This window comes from Agelaius phoeniceus, chromosome 2 (assembly GCF_051311805.1).
Source record: "Agelaius phoeniceus isolate bAgePho1 chromosome 2, bAgePho1.hap1, whole genome shotgun sequence".
Lineage (NCBI taxonomy): Eukaryota > Metazoa > Chordata > Aves > Passeriformes > Icteridae > Agelaius > Agelaius phoeniceus.
The window spans coordinates 41,783,545-41,803,716 of record NC_135266.1 but is presented as its reverse complement, the minus strand read 5'-3'; the positions used below and the strand labels follow the sequence as shown (position 1 = coordinate 41,803,716).

Sequence of the window (20,172 nt, the reverse complement as noted above, 5' to 3'; positions counted from 1 at the left end):
GAGTTTGTCTTTCCTGTTCTTTGCAGGCATAGTAGCTAAGCAACCTTTGTATGAATAAATGACCAGTGAAGTTGCAGTATAGTGATGCAGATGAAATGGGGTGTTGTCTGAAGCAAAGGAGCACTTTGGAAAGTCTTTCTTGTGTGTGCCTGATACTTCATGATCTCTGCTTACTGGTAGCTGAAGGGAGCAGCCTTCATTCAGGAAAGAGTGATGTAGTTGAACTCTGGTTGACATCACTATATTGATGTCTCCCTGGGAAGTCACTAGGGGCATCATGGATCAACCTTTACAAGTTCCTATCTCTTTTTACCTGTTGCAAAAGAATTGTTGACTCTTAATTTAGTCACTGAGTAGTTAAATCAGTACATTTCAGTGGCATCCCTCTGTCTCCTAATCTGCAGAGTTCTCCATGTTCATGAATGTCTGACAGTACTTTCTCTCCATGATAGGAATTGTGCGGCTTCCAGCTACAAGTACTTGGATATTACCCACCTAAAACTCACTTGGGCTGTTTTTAGTTTTGATGGGTATTTTGTGCATTTCAGCCCTATGCTGCAAAGCTAAGCGGATCTAACCCCAGGAAAAAAGCCCTCAAAGAATATGAATCTAGATTTCCTCTCTATTGCACAAAATTAATGTAAATATGAGTATGAATAAGATACATTCTACATTCTTGCTTGCTCTTCAAGAGTTGTTAGTTTGAGCAGCTGATGTGTCCCTTAAGCCAAAATAAGAAGAATTTGCAAAGAAACAGATGCTGTCTTGTTGGCTGTCTCTGAAGAGACCGATGAAAAAAGAAGCTGTGTGGTCCAGATTGCAGCTGTTTAATGGAAATCTTACTAGGAAGTGTGGATGACAAAACTGGAGTGGTTATTCTGTATGTTCTGCAGGGCAGCAACGAGGGATGGCTCTTGCAGGTAGAAATGCACCAGGCAGTTCTTGTGTCTGTAGCAGAGCTCCAGCAGCTTATTCTGAAGTTCACATAGCAATGGCACCTCTGGCTGCTCCTTCCTCAGTAAGTTTCTTAGGAGTGTGTGGTCTGATAGCAGCGCAGCCCTGCTATCTGTAAACGTGGGAGAGAGTCATTCAGCTCGGATTAATTGAGGACGCAGTTGCTGCAGTAACAATTATGCAGTGTCAGGGTTGATTGGGAGTCTCTGTGTGCATCTCTCTGCAGTTACTTTTTCTTGAAGTATTGCTTAATGCTGCATATGGAATTGTTTCTCCAGTCAACTGTAAAATATCTTCTCCTATTGCCAAACCTGCTGCAAAAATTTATTTGCTGCTTTTGGTCAGTCAAATAGTTACAATACTCAATCAGGCTTTAAGTCTGAAGTAGAACAGAGTTTCTTCCCAGAAGCTAATTTAGGAAACGAGCATATTAGTTCTCAATCTGACTTCCATTTTCCTTTGTTCTATGAACAACATTGTCTATGTACTTAGAGTGGTCTGTTTTGAAGAGCATAATTTTCATTTAAGTACAATATATTCAAGCAAAATGAGTAAATACTAAAGTAGTAATTTGCAATAGGTTAAATTGTTCGTGTGTGGAGTGGGTTAAATTGTGCTACATACCTTGAAATCTTTAAGTAGAATACCCATTTCTTTGACAGGTTTTCCTTGTTTTCTAAATCTTGCAGATTTCTCATTCCTTCTCTTGTAGTCATGTTCCTTAAAAAGGGGTCTCAATAATTTAGGAGATGCAGTCATTTTTGAGGGAGAGAAGGCAAGAAAAATTCAGCCCATCTAAATGGAGGGAAGGATGACAGGTAAACTTTCGCAGCTTGTCAGACCAGTGGCTTTGTGTAGAACTTAAAAAAACATTATAACTATTCTTCATATAAAACAATAAACCTGTCCTTTAATGAGTACTTGTGAAAAGAAAATTCATGTATTCAAATTCTTTCTGTGTAATTTCATAGTATCAGGAGAAGGTTTCATGGTGAGCACCCTAAATATCTTTAAGTGATTGATTTCTGAGCAGTTTGTCTGTATATTCCTGCCCTCTCTGGCATATTGGCACTGACTGCCTTGTGAGGCAGTGCTAGTGTGAGAGCAGGCAGTGGAAATGCCTAGCTGTAAAGGATACAGTATTCCTTTTTGGGAGCTGAGCCTCTTGAGATTCAGCCTTCATGTGTTATTTTTAGCTATCTTTTTTTTTGTACTCTGTACTTTCCTGTTGGCTGAAATTAATCACGGGGTTTGGATAGAGAGTGTGATTCAGACTTATGTGTTCACATATTAAGCAATACTAATACATTTCTAGAAACCTCTCCTTTTGGCCTACAGATGAATCAAGCTGATTAAATGTTTTACATGGGTCAGGTTTTCCACAAGAAACAAGGAGTAAGCAGAATTCCTTTGGTGATTTTACAAAGTTGTTGCTCATGCTGTATGAATAGTAATTATTTCTCTGCTACAACTTTGGTTTAGTATTCATATGCTTTAATATCAAGTTCTTTCTGTTTGGGTTAGTGGTTTCCGATTAAGAGAAGCCAGCAGGACAGATCTGGGGGTGCATCAACATTTGTGTCCAGGGCCTTGAGCCATGAAAGCCCTGGAATGTTTATTTTACCTGTAAGCATGTGATTTTGACTGAAAATAAAAGGGATACTTTCATTGATGGTAGGCCTTCTGGAAAGGTGACAAAAACAATGCAAATCCTGGCAGCCCTGTGTATGTGCCTTTCAGTGTTGTCAGTGACTCTGCTTATGTTCCTCTTCCTTATGTCCTCTGTTTATGTTCCAGAGGAAATGCTCAAAAAAGCATTTGAGTTGGTGAATTCTGTGGAAGGTACAGAATTAGAGCAGAACTTCTGCCTTGTCTATTGGAAAGTGAGGAAAGGACGAAATTGTTATATTTCTTTCAAATTCTAGTCTCTTTGAAGACCCACTGTAACACAGTGCAATTTATTGCAATAAATACTGTAAATGGAGGTGTCCTGAATAGACAATTCTGTCTGCCTTGGAAGAACAAACATTTCAAGGCTCGACACTGAAGGCACCGCTTCTAGTTCCACTAGATGTCAGCCAAGACCAAGTGACTGAGCTCTGAACATTGCAAATTGCTTTCTCATCTAAACCCTTGCCTGTTGCAAAATACATTGGGCAACAGCTTTCCATGGTTGGTTGTTATGTGTAATAGTACTGTTTTGGAGGTAGGTGGGAGAGGCCATCTTATGGCACTGTAAGTTAATCAAATTGGGTTAAGTTACTAGGCAATCTAGTTGGCTGTTTAAAGCTCTCTTAACCCCATCTGAGATATTTAATATAGCATTAGATATTTCCAAATACATTCCTCTGTGCTACAGTGATCATCTGTAGCTTCCGAACTAAAGAATAAAAGGTATTTAAATATTTCCTTGGGGTTTTTTTTTTTCATCTGTCTGTCATTTTAGTTGTGTTACCTGATATGTTACCAGTGCAGGGCTTTCATCTGTGCACTGTCCTTGAGTGCATGGATGTCTTGATTTTAGATACCACAAACCATGGAGGTTTCCTCAGTTCCCTTCAGGATGTTTTTCACAAACTGAATGAGCTGGCTTCTTTTTGCTTTAGTTAATGTTACTTATTTAAACATCATAGCAATATGCTATTAGTTGTTAGGAACTTATGAGTGTGTATTTTCATCATACTGTAGCACACGCTCAATGACTTTTGTTTGAATGATACCTTGAAAAATTTCCCTGTCTTTAACTGGACATGTGCTACCTAAAATTACCTAGGATGATTGACTCAAATGGTCTTGGTTACTGTTGGACTTGCCTCCATCATTGTAACATTGCTTTTCATATTCCACTGACATTTTCTCCAAATACATTACAAGAAGCATACCATGAGTCTAAGGAGTGTGATGTTATCATAAGTTTTTATGGAAGTGTAAGGCTTATCCATACCAAAGGCTCTTAATTTTTAAGGAGGAAATGCTGAGAAATTAAGAAAGAAATCAAACAAGTCTGCTGGAACTAAGGAGTTCAGAACTTCAGAGAGTTTTGTGGACTTGGTATTTTTTGAAATTACAGGAGTAGAAATTTGCCTCTGCTACAAGCTCCAGATTTTGGGAAGAGAGTGGATGCACAGCATCAAGGGCTTGTAGGCAGAGTTCTAACTAGAAGAAGAGCTTTATGAGACTTATATTGGGAATCTTAAAGAAAGAAAACTCTTTGATCACATTCCTCTCCTCTTGCTGAAAGACAACATAGGGAATAAAGGAGAATTTTCAGGTCTAGGTACAACTTGACTTTTGCCAGGTAAAATGAAAAATTGCATAGGGTTCAAAAAGATTTATAAAGAGGAATTGAAGACAGTGTGGGACTTGTGCATGATTTTGGTATAGCATTTAGGCTCTTTCCTTTCATATACTCAAGTGGTAGAACCAGGGGAAATTCTGATAAAGGACATCTAAGGGCTGAAGTTGAATTATGTTAGAGACATAAGCACAGAATACATGTCTTTCAAGAACTTACTGGTGAGAAAAAGGGAAGTGGCCACTTCAAGATAAATGGGGAAAGAAAAAAGTACTGGATGTCTTTGAGTGACTTCAGTTCACTTTCTGTGTATAGAATGCAAGATAATACAAGTTTTTACTTAAAAACAAACAAAAAAAAAGTCATGCTGATTTGTCCCTTTTAAACTTTGAAAGTCATTCTGATCAGCAACAATTGTGAAGTCAGTGCTTCTTTCAAGCTACAGTAATGCTACAAATTCCCTGGCTTTGCAAGGGAATGGCTGAGATTCTCTCTGGCCATGTGTATCTTCCTGGGTGATAGTAAAGTTTCCTGAAAGATATTTTTAAATTTTTTCTTTGAAAAGATAAACCTGCCTAAATGAAACAGGCAAGACTTCCACTTGCTCAGAGAGTGGGGTTAAGAGAAATAAGAGTCCTTGTAGACAAAACATTGTTTAAAACTATGTAAGAAACAGAATGCATGACTGCCCAGCTGAGTCTTTTTCCTGGTGGTAGCCACTTAACTTGCTGCTGCAGCCAGTCTTTTTGAGGAAAATGTAAGAAACACAACTTCACAGTAACAGCTGTCTGGAACATGTTTCATTTATTTCTGCTATGAAGTTATAAATATGTGTAGTGCTTAAAGTGAGAGATGCAGTTAGATCACGTGATTACACTGTCTGTTGCTGCTGAGGAATCCAGTGTTTAACAACTGATAGCAGAGGTAAATTAATTAGGTTACAAAGAGGTCCACAACATCCAGCAGGTGATGGGGAACAGTGACTGTTGTGTTTGATGTGTCCAGTGATGATTGATCAGGCATGAAGAACTGGATTTCTCTGACTTCTGACATCTTGCGTTGAATCTCAAAATGATTCTTTCTTCTGAAGTTCAGAGGTAGAAGTGCTTCCAGTGGAGTTTGGAAACTCACTCTATTCTCAGCTTTAGTCAGTTCTCCATGATATGATTATTTATGGGACTGAAAGAGATCCTTGAACAAGCATTTGAGTCTCTTTTCTTGTTCATGTTCGCAGCTCAAATCCAATCCTAGCAATAATGAGGAAAAAGAAGCCCAGACGCAGCTGACAAAATCTGATGAGCTGCAGCGCCTACATTCACAGGCATTATCTGCCTACCAGCAAGAGGATTATGGAGCTGCTATTTCTCTTCTTGATGAAATCTTGGCTGTAAGTGTTAAGTCAAATGGTACTGTGAAAGTAAGAGCTTCTGACATCTTTGTTTTTGTAATAGTTTCTTTACTGATGTGAAAGTAACTTTGGTGTAACCAGTTTAGTTTTGCTGAGCACTTTGGGTCTGTAATAGTGTTGGAGAGAGGAGAGGGCTGAGCACTAGCTGCAGAAGAAGTCATAGTCTGTCTTAAAGATACTTCAGTTAAACTTCAATTACAGATAACTTTATTGATTATACTTTCCTGTTTTTCTACAATTTGTTATTCTTGGGGAAGCTGGGAAGAAGTTTTTCTGAAATCAATGAAGTTTTGCCAAGTATAGGAGTTACAGGGTTTTTTTTAATCTGGATTTTTTGTTGTATATAGGCAGACAGTTTTAGTCTTGAGAAAAAAGATTAAAAAAACCCCTACAAAATTAAAAATGTAGATAGCTAGCTGAATTTTCCTCTTGTTCCTTAGGTAGCTATATTTGTTGAATCTTAATTGGTGTAAACAGCCTGATAATGCAAGTGTAAATAACTTAATCATGTGGGCATTTTGTGTGTCATATAGAAATGTACTAAAAGACAGTTAACTGCTATAACTCTGTACATACAAATTGGAGTTTACAACCTTGGAGCTTTTGGTGATGAAACTGCCACAGTGCAGGAATTGGTTTATGGGGAGGTAGCGTGGAAAAGCAGGAAAGTCTCCTCTAAGATAATTTCCAAACAGCTGATAAGACTTAGACAGATTTAATTCCCTAAATCAAATTTTGATAGGCAGTTCCTCATGAGTAATTAGTTTTGCCTTACTGTGACAATTTTACCTCTCTTTATTCTTAAAATCTAGATATTAAGGTCAAACTTGGTGGAGCTGCATCTTACCCACAGGCTTCTTCCTGGAGAACAATTGACAGCTTGGTCCTTGCTGTTCATTACCTCTATTCTTTTGGGAAGATGCAATAATTTATGATTCTGATATCCTTTCCTGGAGGCTCAACAGACTGTCCTAGTTTAAGCAATGCCAGTAGATTTAATTCATCTCTCTGCATGAGTTCATTGCATCATTTACAAAATTTTCAGGCCTTTGTTTTTCTATTTGGGCAGGTGCATCACAGCATCCACCAGGAAGCAGAGATGCTAATTTCATGAGCTCTGCATGCAGCTTGAACCTTATGCTGTTGCAGTTGGCAAAGTGAAATTAAATGGGATTTTTTCTTTTGGGGAGAAAAAGAAGTGAAGTGTTATGGACCAAAAACAAGCTTTAATTTTGATTTCTCAAGGTTTGTGTTTGGGATGCAGAGCTACGGGAACTTCGAGCAGAGTGTTACATAAAGGAAGGGGAACCAAGCAAAGCCATTAGTGACTTGAAAGCTGCTGCCAAATTAAAGAATGATAATACTGAAGCCTTTTATAAAATCAGCAAAATATATTATCAGCTGGGGGACCATGAATTATCTCTCAGGTAATTTTACTATTTCCTCTAATCATTATAATTGAGACAGAAAATATAATTATATAGGTGATGATAAATCATGAAGTATCTCTTGTGTGAGGTTTGGATGGAGAATCATCTGTGGTCTAGATCTGATAAAGGGAGTTCCTTTCTAGAAACTAAGGATTGGCAGTGAAGAAACCCATGTTTGTTCTTGGCAAGACCAACCATCAATGGTTCCAGGCATCTTGTTTCCTTAAACAGAAGCCAGAGTCCCTCTCCATCAGAGTTGCTTACAAGTGCTGTTTTCATTGTGTTTCTCCTAGAAGGAAGTGCTTCTCTAAATTTCCTGTAGTGGAATTTTTCTTTTAACCTTAAACCTCTGTTGAATTTAAGATGCAAACCGAAGATGTCTACATTATGTTACAAGCTTAAGAATAAATAAAAAGTACAGGAGCATCCAAATATGAAGAGCTTGGGGTGCAGAGCTGTTTGCCTCTCATTCCTGCAGACAGTCCTAGATGACTTTTTGATAATGCCCTGTCCTTTTATTCATACTGAGTTAAATTTAAGGTCTTATTCCCATATGTCCCTAGGCAATCTGGAGATAACTGCCCTTGCCCAGTCTGGACTGTTCAGTTTGTGCTCTGTGGCTAGCTGCACAAATGATGGAATTCTTCCTATTGCACAGAAGTGGTTTCTGTGCCAATCATAATTTCAGATATGTTGCCTTCATCTCCAGAATCCTTCCAATGTTATTTCTGCCACAGAGTCCCTTCAATAAGGTGAAGAGAACAGAAAAAGCCTGTGTTTCTTTCCTTGGCAGATGGAAAATGCATGTGATTATACTTGCAAAGTTTGTTTTATAGCTGGCCAAAAGTAAACATGAAATTAATTGGTTTGCATTAGGCATTCCCTTTCCAGAGCCTACTTAATCTTGTGAGCTCATAGGTCACTTCCGTGATGATGACTTTTGGGAGGTGGCCATCACTTTGCCCAGTGATTTCAAGGGTAGGTGGTATTTAAAAGCACAATTGAGGATGCTGTTGAAGAACAGAACGGAATCAGAAAGAAAGGGATAAGCCTCTTTCCTTTATTCTTGTCTGATACCATTAATTTTTGCTTCATGAGATATGCTGAGAAAGAGTTCTATAGCTCTTGAACTTGCTGGGTGCTATCTGTTGTCCTTCCCTTAGTTTCTTCCTCTTAAAGGCCTAATTATTTTCAAATTGTAAGATATTTTTGTCTGTGCTTAGGAACAAAATAAGATTTTGTAATCTCTTCCTGAAATTGACATAGTGGTTGTGCTATGGTGACTCTGTGGGATCCATAACATTTATTCCTTCATATGACTGCATTCTGGAGGTTTTTTGAGTTTTTTTAGACTTTGGACTATTTTGACACACATTTTCCCTAATCAGAGTCTGATTAAACATTCTTCACGGTGAAACATCAGCCTCAGGCTTGGCTGAGACTCCATCAAGGAGGTTTGTGTCTTAGTTGAGATTTCTCTTTGAAACGACACAAAATACACTTGAATGTAGGAATTTTGTAATATATCTGAGTTACAATTGATGGTAATTTTCCTATCTATTCATCTGATAACTGCTGAATATAATTTCTTTCACAGAGTGCCTTTTTCTTCAAAGGTACTCTTCAGCTCTTTAGTCAGTTATTAGTGTAGCATTTAATCTTTTGTGTGTTTGACAATACAAAAGAATTAAAACCAAATCCAGATAAGTATCCCTGTATATTTTGGAAGACTCTTTTTGGTCTTTATATTAATATTTGGATGAAGAGAGAGATCTGTGAAAGAACTCAAGTGTTATTCTGAACAGTTTATAAATGCTGCATTATGTCTCCTGGTAAAATTTCATAGTATGTGGTGACTTAGGTGTGTTGTTTTGTGTTTTTTTTTTTTTTTCCACTTCTCCTTACCTCTCTGTGAAAAGTGAGGTCCGGGAGTGTCTGAAATTGGACCAAGACCATAAGCAATGCTTCTCCCTCTATAAGCAAGTGAAGAAACTCAATAAGCAGATCGAGTCAGCAGAGGAATTCATCAGAGAAGGCAGGTAAGTATTCACTGCTATATAAAGGAAAAAAAAATAGAAAAAACCCACAATTGAGGCACCAACTTACTGATTGAGGAGCTGATTAAAGTGATGCTTTTTGCCTGTGTCAGTTGAAGTGGGTACTGAGCAGAGCTCTCAAATTACAATTAAAATAAATATTGACTTGCATAGCAACTATTCTATTCTGATTCCTTCTGATGCCACTGTGTCCCTTTTGCATACTTAACTTCTTTCTGCAGCAGGTAGTAAGACAAACATAGGGATGGGAGTTTTCAGCTCTCATATATTATTACTCAGCACTGATGGGAACCCCACCTGAGCACTGGGCTCCCCAGTGCAGGAGAGATGAAACTACTGATAAAGTCCAGTGAAGTTCCACTAAGATTGGAGGTGAGGAGCATCTCTCTTCTGCAAGGAAAGGCTGGGGTGGCTGAGAGTGTTTGCCCTGAGACTTCTCTGCTACAGGGTGATTTCATCAATTTACCTGAAGGGAGGGTGCAAAGAGGGTGGAGCCAGGCTCTGCTCGGTGGTGTTCTGTGATGGGATCAGGCCAATGGGTGCAAACTGAAACATGAAATTCCCTTGAAACATTAGGATATGCTTTTTACACTGCCTCTATTCCACTGGTGCAGGTTGTCCAGGGGGTTTATGGAGTCTTCCCACTTGAGAGTTAAACAAAAACATTTTGGACACAGTTGTAGGCAGATTTCTGGAGGTGGCCCTGTGTGGGCAGTGGGGTTAGATGAGAAGATTTCTAAGAGTTCCTTGCAACTTCGGCTATTCTGTGATGAAAGGACCATATCTTAAGACTAAAACCACTTAGTAGCTCTGCAGTGCCTTGATGGCAGAAGTGGTTCTGACTGATGAGCTTTTTTTCTTTCATGCACCCTGTTCGATGATAGACAGTGCCTCCATATTCTTGTAGTTCTTGCTTTACTTCAATTTTGTGTTCCCAAGCACATGACATCCAGCTGTAAGGACCCTGAACAAATCATTAGATATTGTCAAGGTGGTTTTTTAAAATGAAGTACATCAGGAGTGTGAATAAGCAGAACTGATGCCAGTTTTATTAAGCCAGAATTTGGACTCTTTTCACTTATTTAATACAGCATCAGCAAAGTTTCAGGGAGTCTGAGAGCTTGCATTTCTCTAACTTGTAGCAACCCGTGAATTCAGTCTCACTCTTGTATTTTTAGGTAAATGTTCTAATCTGTTTCTCACTCAAACCATGTAACTTTAGCATTTTCAGGCCTTCACAGCAAATAACACTTGACTGTGTGACTTGTGAAAAGAAAAGGAGAAAACATCTGCTTGATTAAAACTGGCATAAGGAGCTTTTTTGTACCTCTGTGAATAGCTACCTTTTGTAGTGTGCAGATAGTCTGGACTCTTACTGTGAGCACAGAACTGAGTCCAATCTCAGGTATCAGTGGGGGAGATGCTTATTTTGAAGTGGAGTGTCATGTTGGACAGGAGGCAAATCTGGAGACCCTTGGCTGTGCATTGTGAAGGATTGCTGTTGTTACCTTGTGCATAAGCCTGAGCAGGCCTAGTGCCTGCTCCTCTGTCTCTCAGCACAGAGAAGGGAATGGGAATGTAATTCTTGAAGTGCCTGCAAGTTTTCTTTACACTGTTGTTTCACACCTCAACTTTAAGGCTATTGAAGGGAAGGTCCTTTGGTAGAAGGATGGGAGAATCTGTGAATTTTAAGAATTTTAAAATAAAATGCAACACCCTGAGATAGTGATTACATTTCATGATATTACGCTTTATGTTTAAACAGGTATGAAGATGCTATCAGTAAATATGAGTCTGTAATGAAAACTGAGCCAGAAGTCCCAGTTTATTCTACTCGTGCCAAAGAAAGGATCTGTCACTGCTTATCAAAGGTAATTCTTCTTATCTCCCTCTAAATGTCTTCAAGATAAACATGAAACAAAACTTCCACAACTACATGAGTTTGGTTTTACTTTTGCCTCTCTAGAATCAGCAGGCTACAGAAGCCATCAAACTTTGTTCAGAAGTTCTGCAGCTGGAGCCAACCAATGTGAATGCCCTGAAAGACAGAGCAGAAGCTTATTTGCTAGAAGACATGTATGAAGAAGGTACACTTTTATGCCATTGGCACATGCTTAATGTATATGTTTAAAATGTAGTCAGCGTTTCAAAGGCTTTTTTTTAACATGCACTTTGATTCTACACCATGTTATCCTTAATTAGCCCTGGTAGTTGCAGATTTACAAAACTACTTGGTGGTAATTTTGCCTTGATTAGTGTAAGTGGAATGTACTTGTTTCATCTACAGCAGAGTTGTCTTTACAACAGTGGACTGTGTTCAGGATGTTTTATGAGACTGTGCAGATTACTCAGCTCAGAGATGTTTTATATAATCAGCAGTGTCAGAGAATTGCATTTAGGTAAAAGGTGATTAGAGTTAGGGTAATGTAAATCCATTTTAGGAGTTCCATTTTCATGTCTTGAGATGGCAGCATGAAATAATACTGTTCTCTTCCCTAGCATGTGCTGAGGGCAGAGGAAGGTAACAGCCATTGCTTCTCCTTCCATGATCTCTGTAGTCTTGCTCAGAGAGTAAATTGATTCTATTCCTGAGGCTGCATTTTCCATATGGAGTTTCTGTACAATGCATCCTATTACATGGAGTGATAGAAATGACCTCTAAGATTATCAAGTCCAGCCATTAACCCAGCACTGCCAAGTGCACCACTAAACCATGGTGTCTCCAAGTGCCGTATCTGCATCACTTCTCAATACCTCCAGGGAGGGTGGCTCAAACTGTAGCGAATGGGAAGAAAGAAAAGTTTTTTAACAAGGTCCTGCACAAATGCAGACAGCCAACCTGGTCTTGTGCTGGGGCAAATTGCCTCCCTGTTACAGGATATAAGGAAACAGAGCACATACCTGGGGTCTGGGAGAGCATATTTCCTGTGCTGGTGCATACTGGGCTTGGCCTAGCCTGGTTCCAAGTGAAGAACCATGCTGAGCAGAACTGTGCTTCTCCAGATTGTGTAACATCTCCTGTGCCTTCCCCCTGCCCTTGACAGCAGTGAGGTGGATGTAGTTATACTCTGCCTTCCAGCAGAGCCTCCATCAACAGCATTGCAGCCCATTACTGTTCATCTGCCTGGAGGTGTCTTCATTTATCTTTTGATGGCTGGTTTCTCTTTGCCATAGAGAACACCAGAGCAATTAAAATTGTACTTTCATATTTAAAGGGGCAAAATGATTCTCATTCTTCCCTCAAAAATATTTTCAAGCTGGAGGCACCTATTTTCCTGTTAAAGGTAGGAAATTTCAAAGTACTTGTAATTCAGAACTTTGAAGGTGATTATTGTTAAGTGTTCAAGATGCAGTTCACTTTGTATAGCTGTGTTCATGAGATGGTTTTAATTACTTCATAATCACATGAGATCCAGGGCTTGTCTATGGAGACAGATGTTTAATGACTCCATTTCTGGCATACCTCATAAGTACAGGAGTCTATCTGTCTAGAGCACAAGTTTTGTCAAAAAAGGAAAAACCTGCCTTGCTGTTTCAAAATTGGTCAAAACGTACTAATTTTTGTGTTTTCTTTTTTTTCTCTCCCTACTTTACTACTGTAGAGGTTTCAGTAAGAGCATAAAGTGGTTCTGTTATTTCTCCAACAGTCTTGGCATGGATGTAGGTTGTCTGCAGTTACTTATATTTGATGGGAAATTGGCCATCATTCCACATACAGAATTAATCTGTCACCGTTTGAAAAACTCAGGCAAGATACCAAAGCCAGCAAAGTTGTTTAGAGATACAATATGATTACCTTTTGAGAGATCATGAAGATTCTTGTATTGAAATAATGAGAGTTAGATTTGACTGAAGTATTTAAACTGAAAGTGACATTGGAAAATAGTTGTTCCTTTCATGTCATGGAGCAGGATGAAAGGAAGTTTCCTGAAATAGCAGGCCAGTAAGAAGCAGCAGTGACTCTTCTGTTTGCTTGTGAGGTACTACTGCTTTTAGAAATAGTGACTCAAAAGAATTGATTAAATATCTAAGTTGACATACCAGGAATTAGTAATAAGTCTCCTGGCTTTATAGCAAACTTCTTGTGGTCATGAAGTTGCCATCCTTTTCCACCTGCTTCCAACCTTCACCCCTCAGATGGAGAGAGCAATTAGCTCTCTGAAAGAGGAAAATCCCTACACTGAAGTGTACCATCAAAATTAAAGAGGGAAAGGGCAATGTGTACTTGCAGAGTGTGCTGGATGCATTCCTTCTGCAGTGTGCAGCACTGAAACACCTTCCCCTGTGCTTAATGCTTGCAGTCCTTAAATAAAGAAGTTGATTAAGAAAAAAAGAAGAGCAATCTAATACTGTCATGGCAGGTAGTTGTCCCCTGAGCAGGTTTCCATGATGGTGCTGTAGGTGATGTGGTGCTCAGTGAGGCTGAGCAATCTAAGCTGCATTTGGAGGACATTCTCCTAGCTCCTCCTAGTATTACCTGAAGCAGATGAAGTTCAGTGGGGCTTAACATTATTGGTGTAATAAAGCAGCATAATGAAATCCCTGCATTTTCACTGCTTTTATTAGTTTTGATAGCATATATTCAGCACAGATATTAGTGCACACTCCTGTTTTGGGTTTTTTTTTTAATGACTGGACAAATTATTAAAAATACAAGTAGAAGCCAGAATGCTTTAAGCAGCAAAGGCAGTGTCCTGTGATATGAAAATAAATAGAAATTTCATTTGATTTGTAGTAGCCTAGGAAATTGTTTGGGCTCTGGCAATACTTTTTGGAGGGGTTTTTTTCAGTAACTGAAACAAGATTGCAGTGGTATCAGATGTCTGGGTAATACAAATTCATTAGCACTTCCTGCTGTCTTGCTCAGAAACAGTGAAAAACAAATGTAACACCTGCTGAGAAATAGCATCTGCTTGGAAATAATCTGATGCAAGTACTTTGTCTAACTTGAGAAACTTAAGAGACTTGGATCTGCGAATGAGAGCTTGAGGATTATTGTAACAGTGAAAGAAGAGCAGTCTTATTAAAGACTTCAGCTTGCTTCCCTTGATAAATTTTGATATTGAAGAATATATCAACTTGGTGTCTTAAGCACTTGCAATAATACTAGAATTTAAGTAAAGAAGTGTAGACCTCAAATTTCTTAAAAATTGTCGTCTCTTCCTTTCATTCCTGAGAAATGAAACTCTTGATATAAAAGTGAGAGCATGCCTTTGGGAAAAAAAACCCTAAAATATAACTTTGCATATTATGCATGCAGAGGTGTAAAAAGCCAATATTTGCCTTTTGCTAACAATATGAACTTACTGGTAGTCTGAAATCTGTCTTTATAGTCACTAAAGAGGAAGAGACTTTCTATTGTGTTGATTGAGTGCAGACTGGGGGAGAAAAATGAGTATTCATTTAAGGACTCTGGTTAATTCATCCTTCAGTTGAACAACAATGTGGGACTAATGTGCAGTGAGCTTTTCAACTACTAATTGCTGAATCTTTCTTCTTGGTTTCTGTTTCTTCATCCCAGTCCAGGATATGCATTATGTTCATCCTTGTGTTTGTAGTAACGTCCAGAGACTGGTGTGACCTACATTGGTACCCTCCCTTCTTTTTCATTTCCCACAAGTGTGATGAACCTAAAGAAAGAAAATTACCTAATTAATGTGTGAAAGTGAATTTCCTCTATTCCATGATTTTCTAATTTAAGAAAAAACTCCCAAAACATGTAATGTTGAAAGTAAAGTTTTGCTGTTTCTGTATGTTAATGACATAGCTTCAGTTTTGTTGAGTGGCTGAATTCTTTAACTGGAAGTTTGTAGAGTAGTGAAACCTTTTTTCATTGACTTTTTCTATAAAAGCTATTAAAGACTATGAGACTGCTCAAGCCAATAGTGAAAATGACCAACAGATTCGGGAAGGGCTGGAACGTGCCCAGAGAATGCTGAAGCAATCACAGAAGAGGGATTATTATAAAATCCTGGGAGTAAAAAGGTGAGATACTAATTCCAGATATGATGATGTGAAAGATGGTTATTTAAACCAGTACTTCTAGGGCGGATCACTTGAATTTGTTCTGCTGAGTGTTAATTTTTGTTCTGTATCTTGCTATCTTCACTCTTCTGCTGTACTAATTTTTAATGTTCAGCTTGTAAAGTGGCATTTGTTTACAATTCCTTTAGAAAGAATGGAAAAACAGCAAGAAGAGAGGAAATAAATTCTTTGGGAAGAAATTCTTAGTATAGATGACCCTGAGTCATATGGATGAGTTGGGGAAGAAATAAGACTGGCAAGAATTACTAAAAGTAACAAAAATTGTGGCAGATAGTGTGATAGATCTGGAAGGACTGACTGAACAACTTCCCTTGATAATGAGGAGCAAGCAAAGTTCTGAACTAGTATTGGTCGTCCTTCCAATTGGGAACTAATTTGATCTGTTTTTTGTTATTCATCTGATGGCAAATTCCTCAGACTGAGAACTATATTCTGCAGTCACTGGCAGTAGCATCTTTCCAAGAGAAGTATATGGGTGGTGAAGGAGAGAGTGAAGAATCTTTGCTTAAGGTTGCAGCTTGCTTCCTTTGTTTTGTGTAAAGAGTCCTCAATGCCACTTGAAGAAGGTTAACATCACCTCATAACTTTTCTGATGTCCTTAATTGGTGTCTCAGTGTTTATTTTAAACTTCATTAGTGTGGCATTTGGGCAATCAGAAAATGAAGTTATCTGTAATTTTATTCATCTAGAAATGCTCGAAAGCAAGAAATCATAAAAGCTTACAGAAAGCTGGCATCCCAGTGGCACCCTGATAACTTCCAGAGTGAGGAAGAAAAAAAGAAAGCAGAGAAGAAATTCATTGATATTGCAGCTGCTAAAGAAGTCCTCACTGACCCAGGTAATGATGCAGTGGCTTCTTATTTTAATTACTTCTTTTACATCAAGGTCAAAACAAACGTGTAAGTCATAATAAGCATTTCAGCTTCCCTTTTTCCCTTTCTGCCCTTACCCATCTTGAGAAAGCAGTACACTAACACTTGTATCAAGTCTGTTGCATGAAGTCAGATGTAATCTGTACTTATTGTGACTCAATGACTTTTGTTAAAAGTCAAATAGAAATTATATTTTGAAGGTGTCTAGGATTGACCAACTCTGGATATACTTATGTCAAGGATATGTGTGTCTCCTTCTGCTTCAAGTGCTATTGCAAACTGCATTTAGATTATAGCAGCAGCTGAAGTACTCTGGGGAAGCCCTGTTATTAGTGTGCCATGATTCCACCTTGGTTTTGTTTCCTCCAGAAATGAGGCGGAAGTTTGATGCGGGAGAGGACCCATTGGATGCGGAGAGTCAGCAGGGTGGCAACAACCCTTTCCACAGGAGCTGGAACACGTGGCAAGGATTCAACCCCTTTGGTTCTGGAGGAGGACCATTTACATTCAAATTTCACTTCAGTTAGAGCCAAGACTGTTTCTGGGTGGCTGCTGCTGTTTTTTACTTAATTCATTGAAAAATAAAAAGTCTCTCTGTTCAAGACCCAAAATCTTAATTTCTATAATGTTGTCCTTAACCCGGAGTCTTACTGCACTAGAAGAAAGCTCCTTTTTTCTTTTGTTGGGTTTGATTTGTGATGAGCTTGACAAGCTCACACTGATGGGGGTTGTGCTGCCTATGTATTTGCTGTGGGATATGCAGGACACGTTTATTCCTACGGATGGAAAAAACAGTAAGATGCTACTTAGGACAACACTTTAAATTTAGAATTCAAGTATATGCTTAAAGATAAAAATGCATGTAAATATTTTTGTGGATTGGAGCCTAATAAACATGGCAAGGGTAGTTACAGTAGTCTCTACGTTAACAAACTGTTGGTTGTGCTCAGCAGAATGATCCATCTCCCAGTATTTTTCAGAGGAAACCCAAGTGGCCACCTGCTGGATTGGTGATGGAAGTGCCAAGGGTGGGGAAGAGGCTGCGCACTGAACCAGTCTCAACAATTGCTCTGGACAAAGAGTGCTTGGGGGTAACTGTAGCTGAAATACTGCTCACTTTGTTGTTCACTAACCTGAAATTAATTGGGATGACTTCCTTGGTGGAATTGTCAGCAGTGAGGTGGGGTTGGGGGGAAAGACTTGATTTTCAGAACGCTTCTTTTCTTAATGTGATTTTTGGGTGTTTGTTTAGGTATCATTTTTGAGTAGTTTGCACTTCAACAAAACATCTGCTTCAAATTTGAGCAGAAAATTTGATGTGACATTTTCCTGACTCTGCAGCAATTTGTTGGTTCTGTAGATAAAGTCAGAACTGAGACAGGTTGTGATGTGAGTGTACTGCAGGAATGTGATATTAACTCCAGCCTTACCATGCAATACAACTTCAATTCTGCTGGATGATGCAACAGAGAGTTAGTACTACATGAAATTGTAGTAATTTTATGTTTCATGTAATAGCATCGGTACTGCAGAGACAGCTGTGTGCAAAAAGAGGGACTCACTTCCCACTAGCCAAAAGTCTGTTTCTAATTTTTTTCTATATGCACATACTTAAAATGGGTTTGGTGTAGTTGTTGGAGTTGTGTGAATGCGCTGTGTGGTGTTACCAGGGCTGCAGCTGGTAGGAGTGAGGAGTCTTCTCATTCTGTAACTGCATCTGTCATAATTACTGACATAATTACTGAGTTTCATCAGCAGCCATTTTCTTGGAATGCAAGAATTACAGTTCATCAGTGTTCTCTTGATTGGATTTTAACTGGAAAACAATAATCAGTTGATAGAAGTCTTCTCTTGCTTCAACTCCTGGCACTTGAAAACCTAAGCAGCCTCAGTAAAACAAATGAAATTAGCAAATAAGGCCTTCAGTCTGAAAGGGAGGGGTTTCTTACTGTAGATGAAGTTGCTGTTGAAGTAGAACCCTTGGCTCCTGCCTCAAGTACTTCACCAATATAATTGTGAGGCCATGCAGCTTTGTAAAATGTTTTTCAACAGCACTTTAAAGGTCAGTGTTCACAAATTTATCTTCAAACTGAGGAGGTTGTATGGTGATTTCTAATGGTTTATGGTACAAAACCACCACAGCAGCCTCTTAAACTCCAGTGTTGGATGTTCACTAAGTTGAATGACTTTCTACAAGTTCAACTTGTGCTTGTGACCTGTTGGAAATATTTTGGCTCAAAGTGTTGGAGATGCTCAGGGCTGTTGAGAGCGCTCAAGGCTGGCACAGCTCTCAGGGGCTGGGGCTCAGACATAGGAACTGACTGCACAGTGAGGAGCCTGCTTCCCCGTGGGCTTGGCCTCTGTGCCCCTGCAGCTTGCTGGCAGTACCTAAGGTTGGGCAGGTAGCTGTGGGGGGCAGCTGTCCGTGTCCTCCTGCGGCTCTTGTCAGCCCTCCGCCCTGAGGGGTGAGCTCCACCCAGCTGTGCTAGCCCTGGGTTGTGTGTGAGCCATTGGAACACTTGTGTATTGCCTTGTTCTCTCCAGCAGGGGCTGCTTGAAAATGAGTATTGAATGAGCAGCGTGAGCGATGTGCCCGATTGCGTACATGCAGGAGTGGCAGGGCTGTGCGAAGTCACAGTAAAGACTACAGACAGCTGTGCTTGTGTGCCAGGGGACTGCTGGAAATAAGTTCTCTTTCAAAGGACTACCCTTGTGCAGCTTTAAAAGCTCGAGCTGAGAGAATTGTTTCCTGAGGTTTCATTTTTTTTTTTTTGTATAGAGAAGGAATAAGATGTTCCCTCATGAGTAAATTCTTCATACTAGGCACTGATGTTGGAGCAGTGTGGGTTTGTTTCTCGGAGGCAGCGGGACAGAGACGAACAAAAAAGGACAGTGTGCGTTTTGAAAATGAATGAATGGGAACGGGAAAATTACATTTTAAGAACAAAAAAGCTTGAATGTAGTCAGTAGAAGATGATTGATGCATGATTGCTGTTCATAGATTCCTTTTGTTGGAAGACAGGTTTTTGGAAACAATAGCAAAACGCAACAGCGGAGAACAAGGCTTTCTAGTATTGAGCAGCTGCTGTGCACAAGAAGTGTTACCACCCCGGTGCTGTTTTGAAGGGCATTGAGGTATTCTGGGAAACCAGACCAAGTTGTGTTTAAAAGAAACCATTTATGTTGCAAGGCTCTCCAGCTTTGGCGCTGCATTTCCTGATGTGACTCTGGCAAAGGAAGTGCTGGTCCCATGCTGAATGTTAATGGTGCAGGCGACACGCAAGGAAGCTGAACTCGCCTTTATTTATTTGTGGGTGTCTGTAGTGCAATAATGTTCAGTAACTGAACATTGAAGTAAATGTCCCGGTAGTTTGTCAACCCTGAGATGTGCATGAAACATTGTTCCCATCATTGGCCTGTATGTAGATGCAAACTTTCTCTGTGGAGTTCTTTCAGTTTTAATAAACTCGTTTCCAACTTGTTTTAAAATGAAGGTGGGGGGAGCATATTTTACCTGGTAAAATACTGATATGATAATTGATCAGTATTATAAGAGATTTGAAGGGAATTACAACTGAAGAGCTCAAACTTGTGACATATGCAGAAAATGTATTAGTTTAAACTTAAAAAAAAAAAAAAACAACAACAAACCTTAATGCTTGTTATCATTTCAGTTTTCAGACTGGTGTTTGGAACAAGAATTATTCTTCTGTTTAGGGCCGTGATTTATAGGAGCTTTGCTGGAAACTAGCCAGGATAGCCTAGCAGGTTAGTTATATTTAAAAGTGCCTTATTGTAAGGTATTGTTTGCTCTGTAATACACACTTTTATCCATAAAGCCGTAACAAAATAATTGGGAGAATAATTTTTTTTTGCCCTCAGCAAATTACTAAGTAGCAGTTTCATGTTTTAAGAAGGGTAAGTAAAGTTAGCCAGAGATTTATCAAATGTTTCAAATTATAAAATGTCTTTATATGGAATCATAAATCTACAAAGCAAGAACTGTTTTTTCTAGAACTGTGGGAATTATTTTATGGTATTTTTCACAATAAAGATATTTATGATGACAAGAAAGCATAGCTGTGCATTTGTCTTCCCTTCTTTCCTCATG

General features: G+C 39.1%; 1 protein-coding gene across 2 annotated transcripts in view; it reads left to right on the top strand.

Moving 5' to 3' along the window:
• DNAJC3 (DnaJ heat shock protein family (Hsp40) member C3) overlaps nucleotides 1-20,172 on the top strand; it is a 31,126-nt gene that overhangs the window by 10,512 nt on the left and 442 nt on the right. Inside the window, exons 5-12 of one of the 2 annotated variants that reach the window (XR_008535881.2) lie at nucleotides 5,484-5,636; nucleotides 6,903-7,084; nucleotides 9,007-9,126; nucleotides 10,910-11,015; nucleotides 11,111-11,231; nucleotides 14,997-15,129; nucleotides 15,879-16,027; nucleotides 16,431-19,829. Coding sequence is in view for 1 of the 2 variants with exons in the window: in XM_054652373.2 (XP_054508348.1) it covers nucleotides 5,484-5,636; nucleotides 6,903-7,084; nucleotides 9,007-9,126; nucleotides 10,910-11,015; nucleotides 11,111-11,231; nucleotides 14,997-15,129; nucleotides 15,879-16,027; nucleotides 16,431-16,588 (1,122 nt within the window). In the remaining variant the exon portion in view is untranslated. Of the gene's footprint in view, nucleotides 1-5,483; nucleotides 5,637-6,902; nucleotides 7,085-9,006; nucleotides 9,127-10,909; nucleotides 11,016-11,110; nucleotides 11,232-14,996; nucleotides 15,130-15,878; nucleotides 16,028-16,430; nucleotides 20,136-20,172 lie in introns of those variants that run through there. The other variant, XM_054652373.2, reaches the window with a different exon arrangement.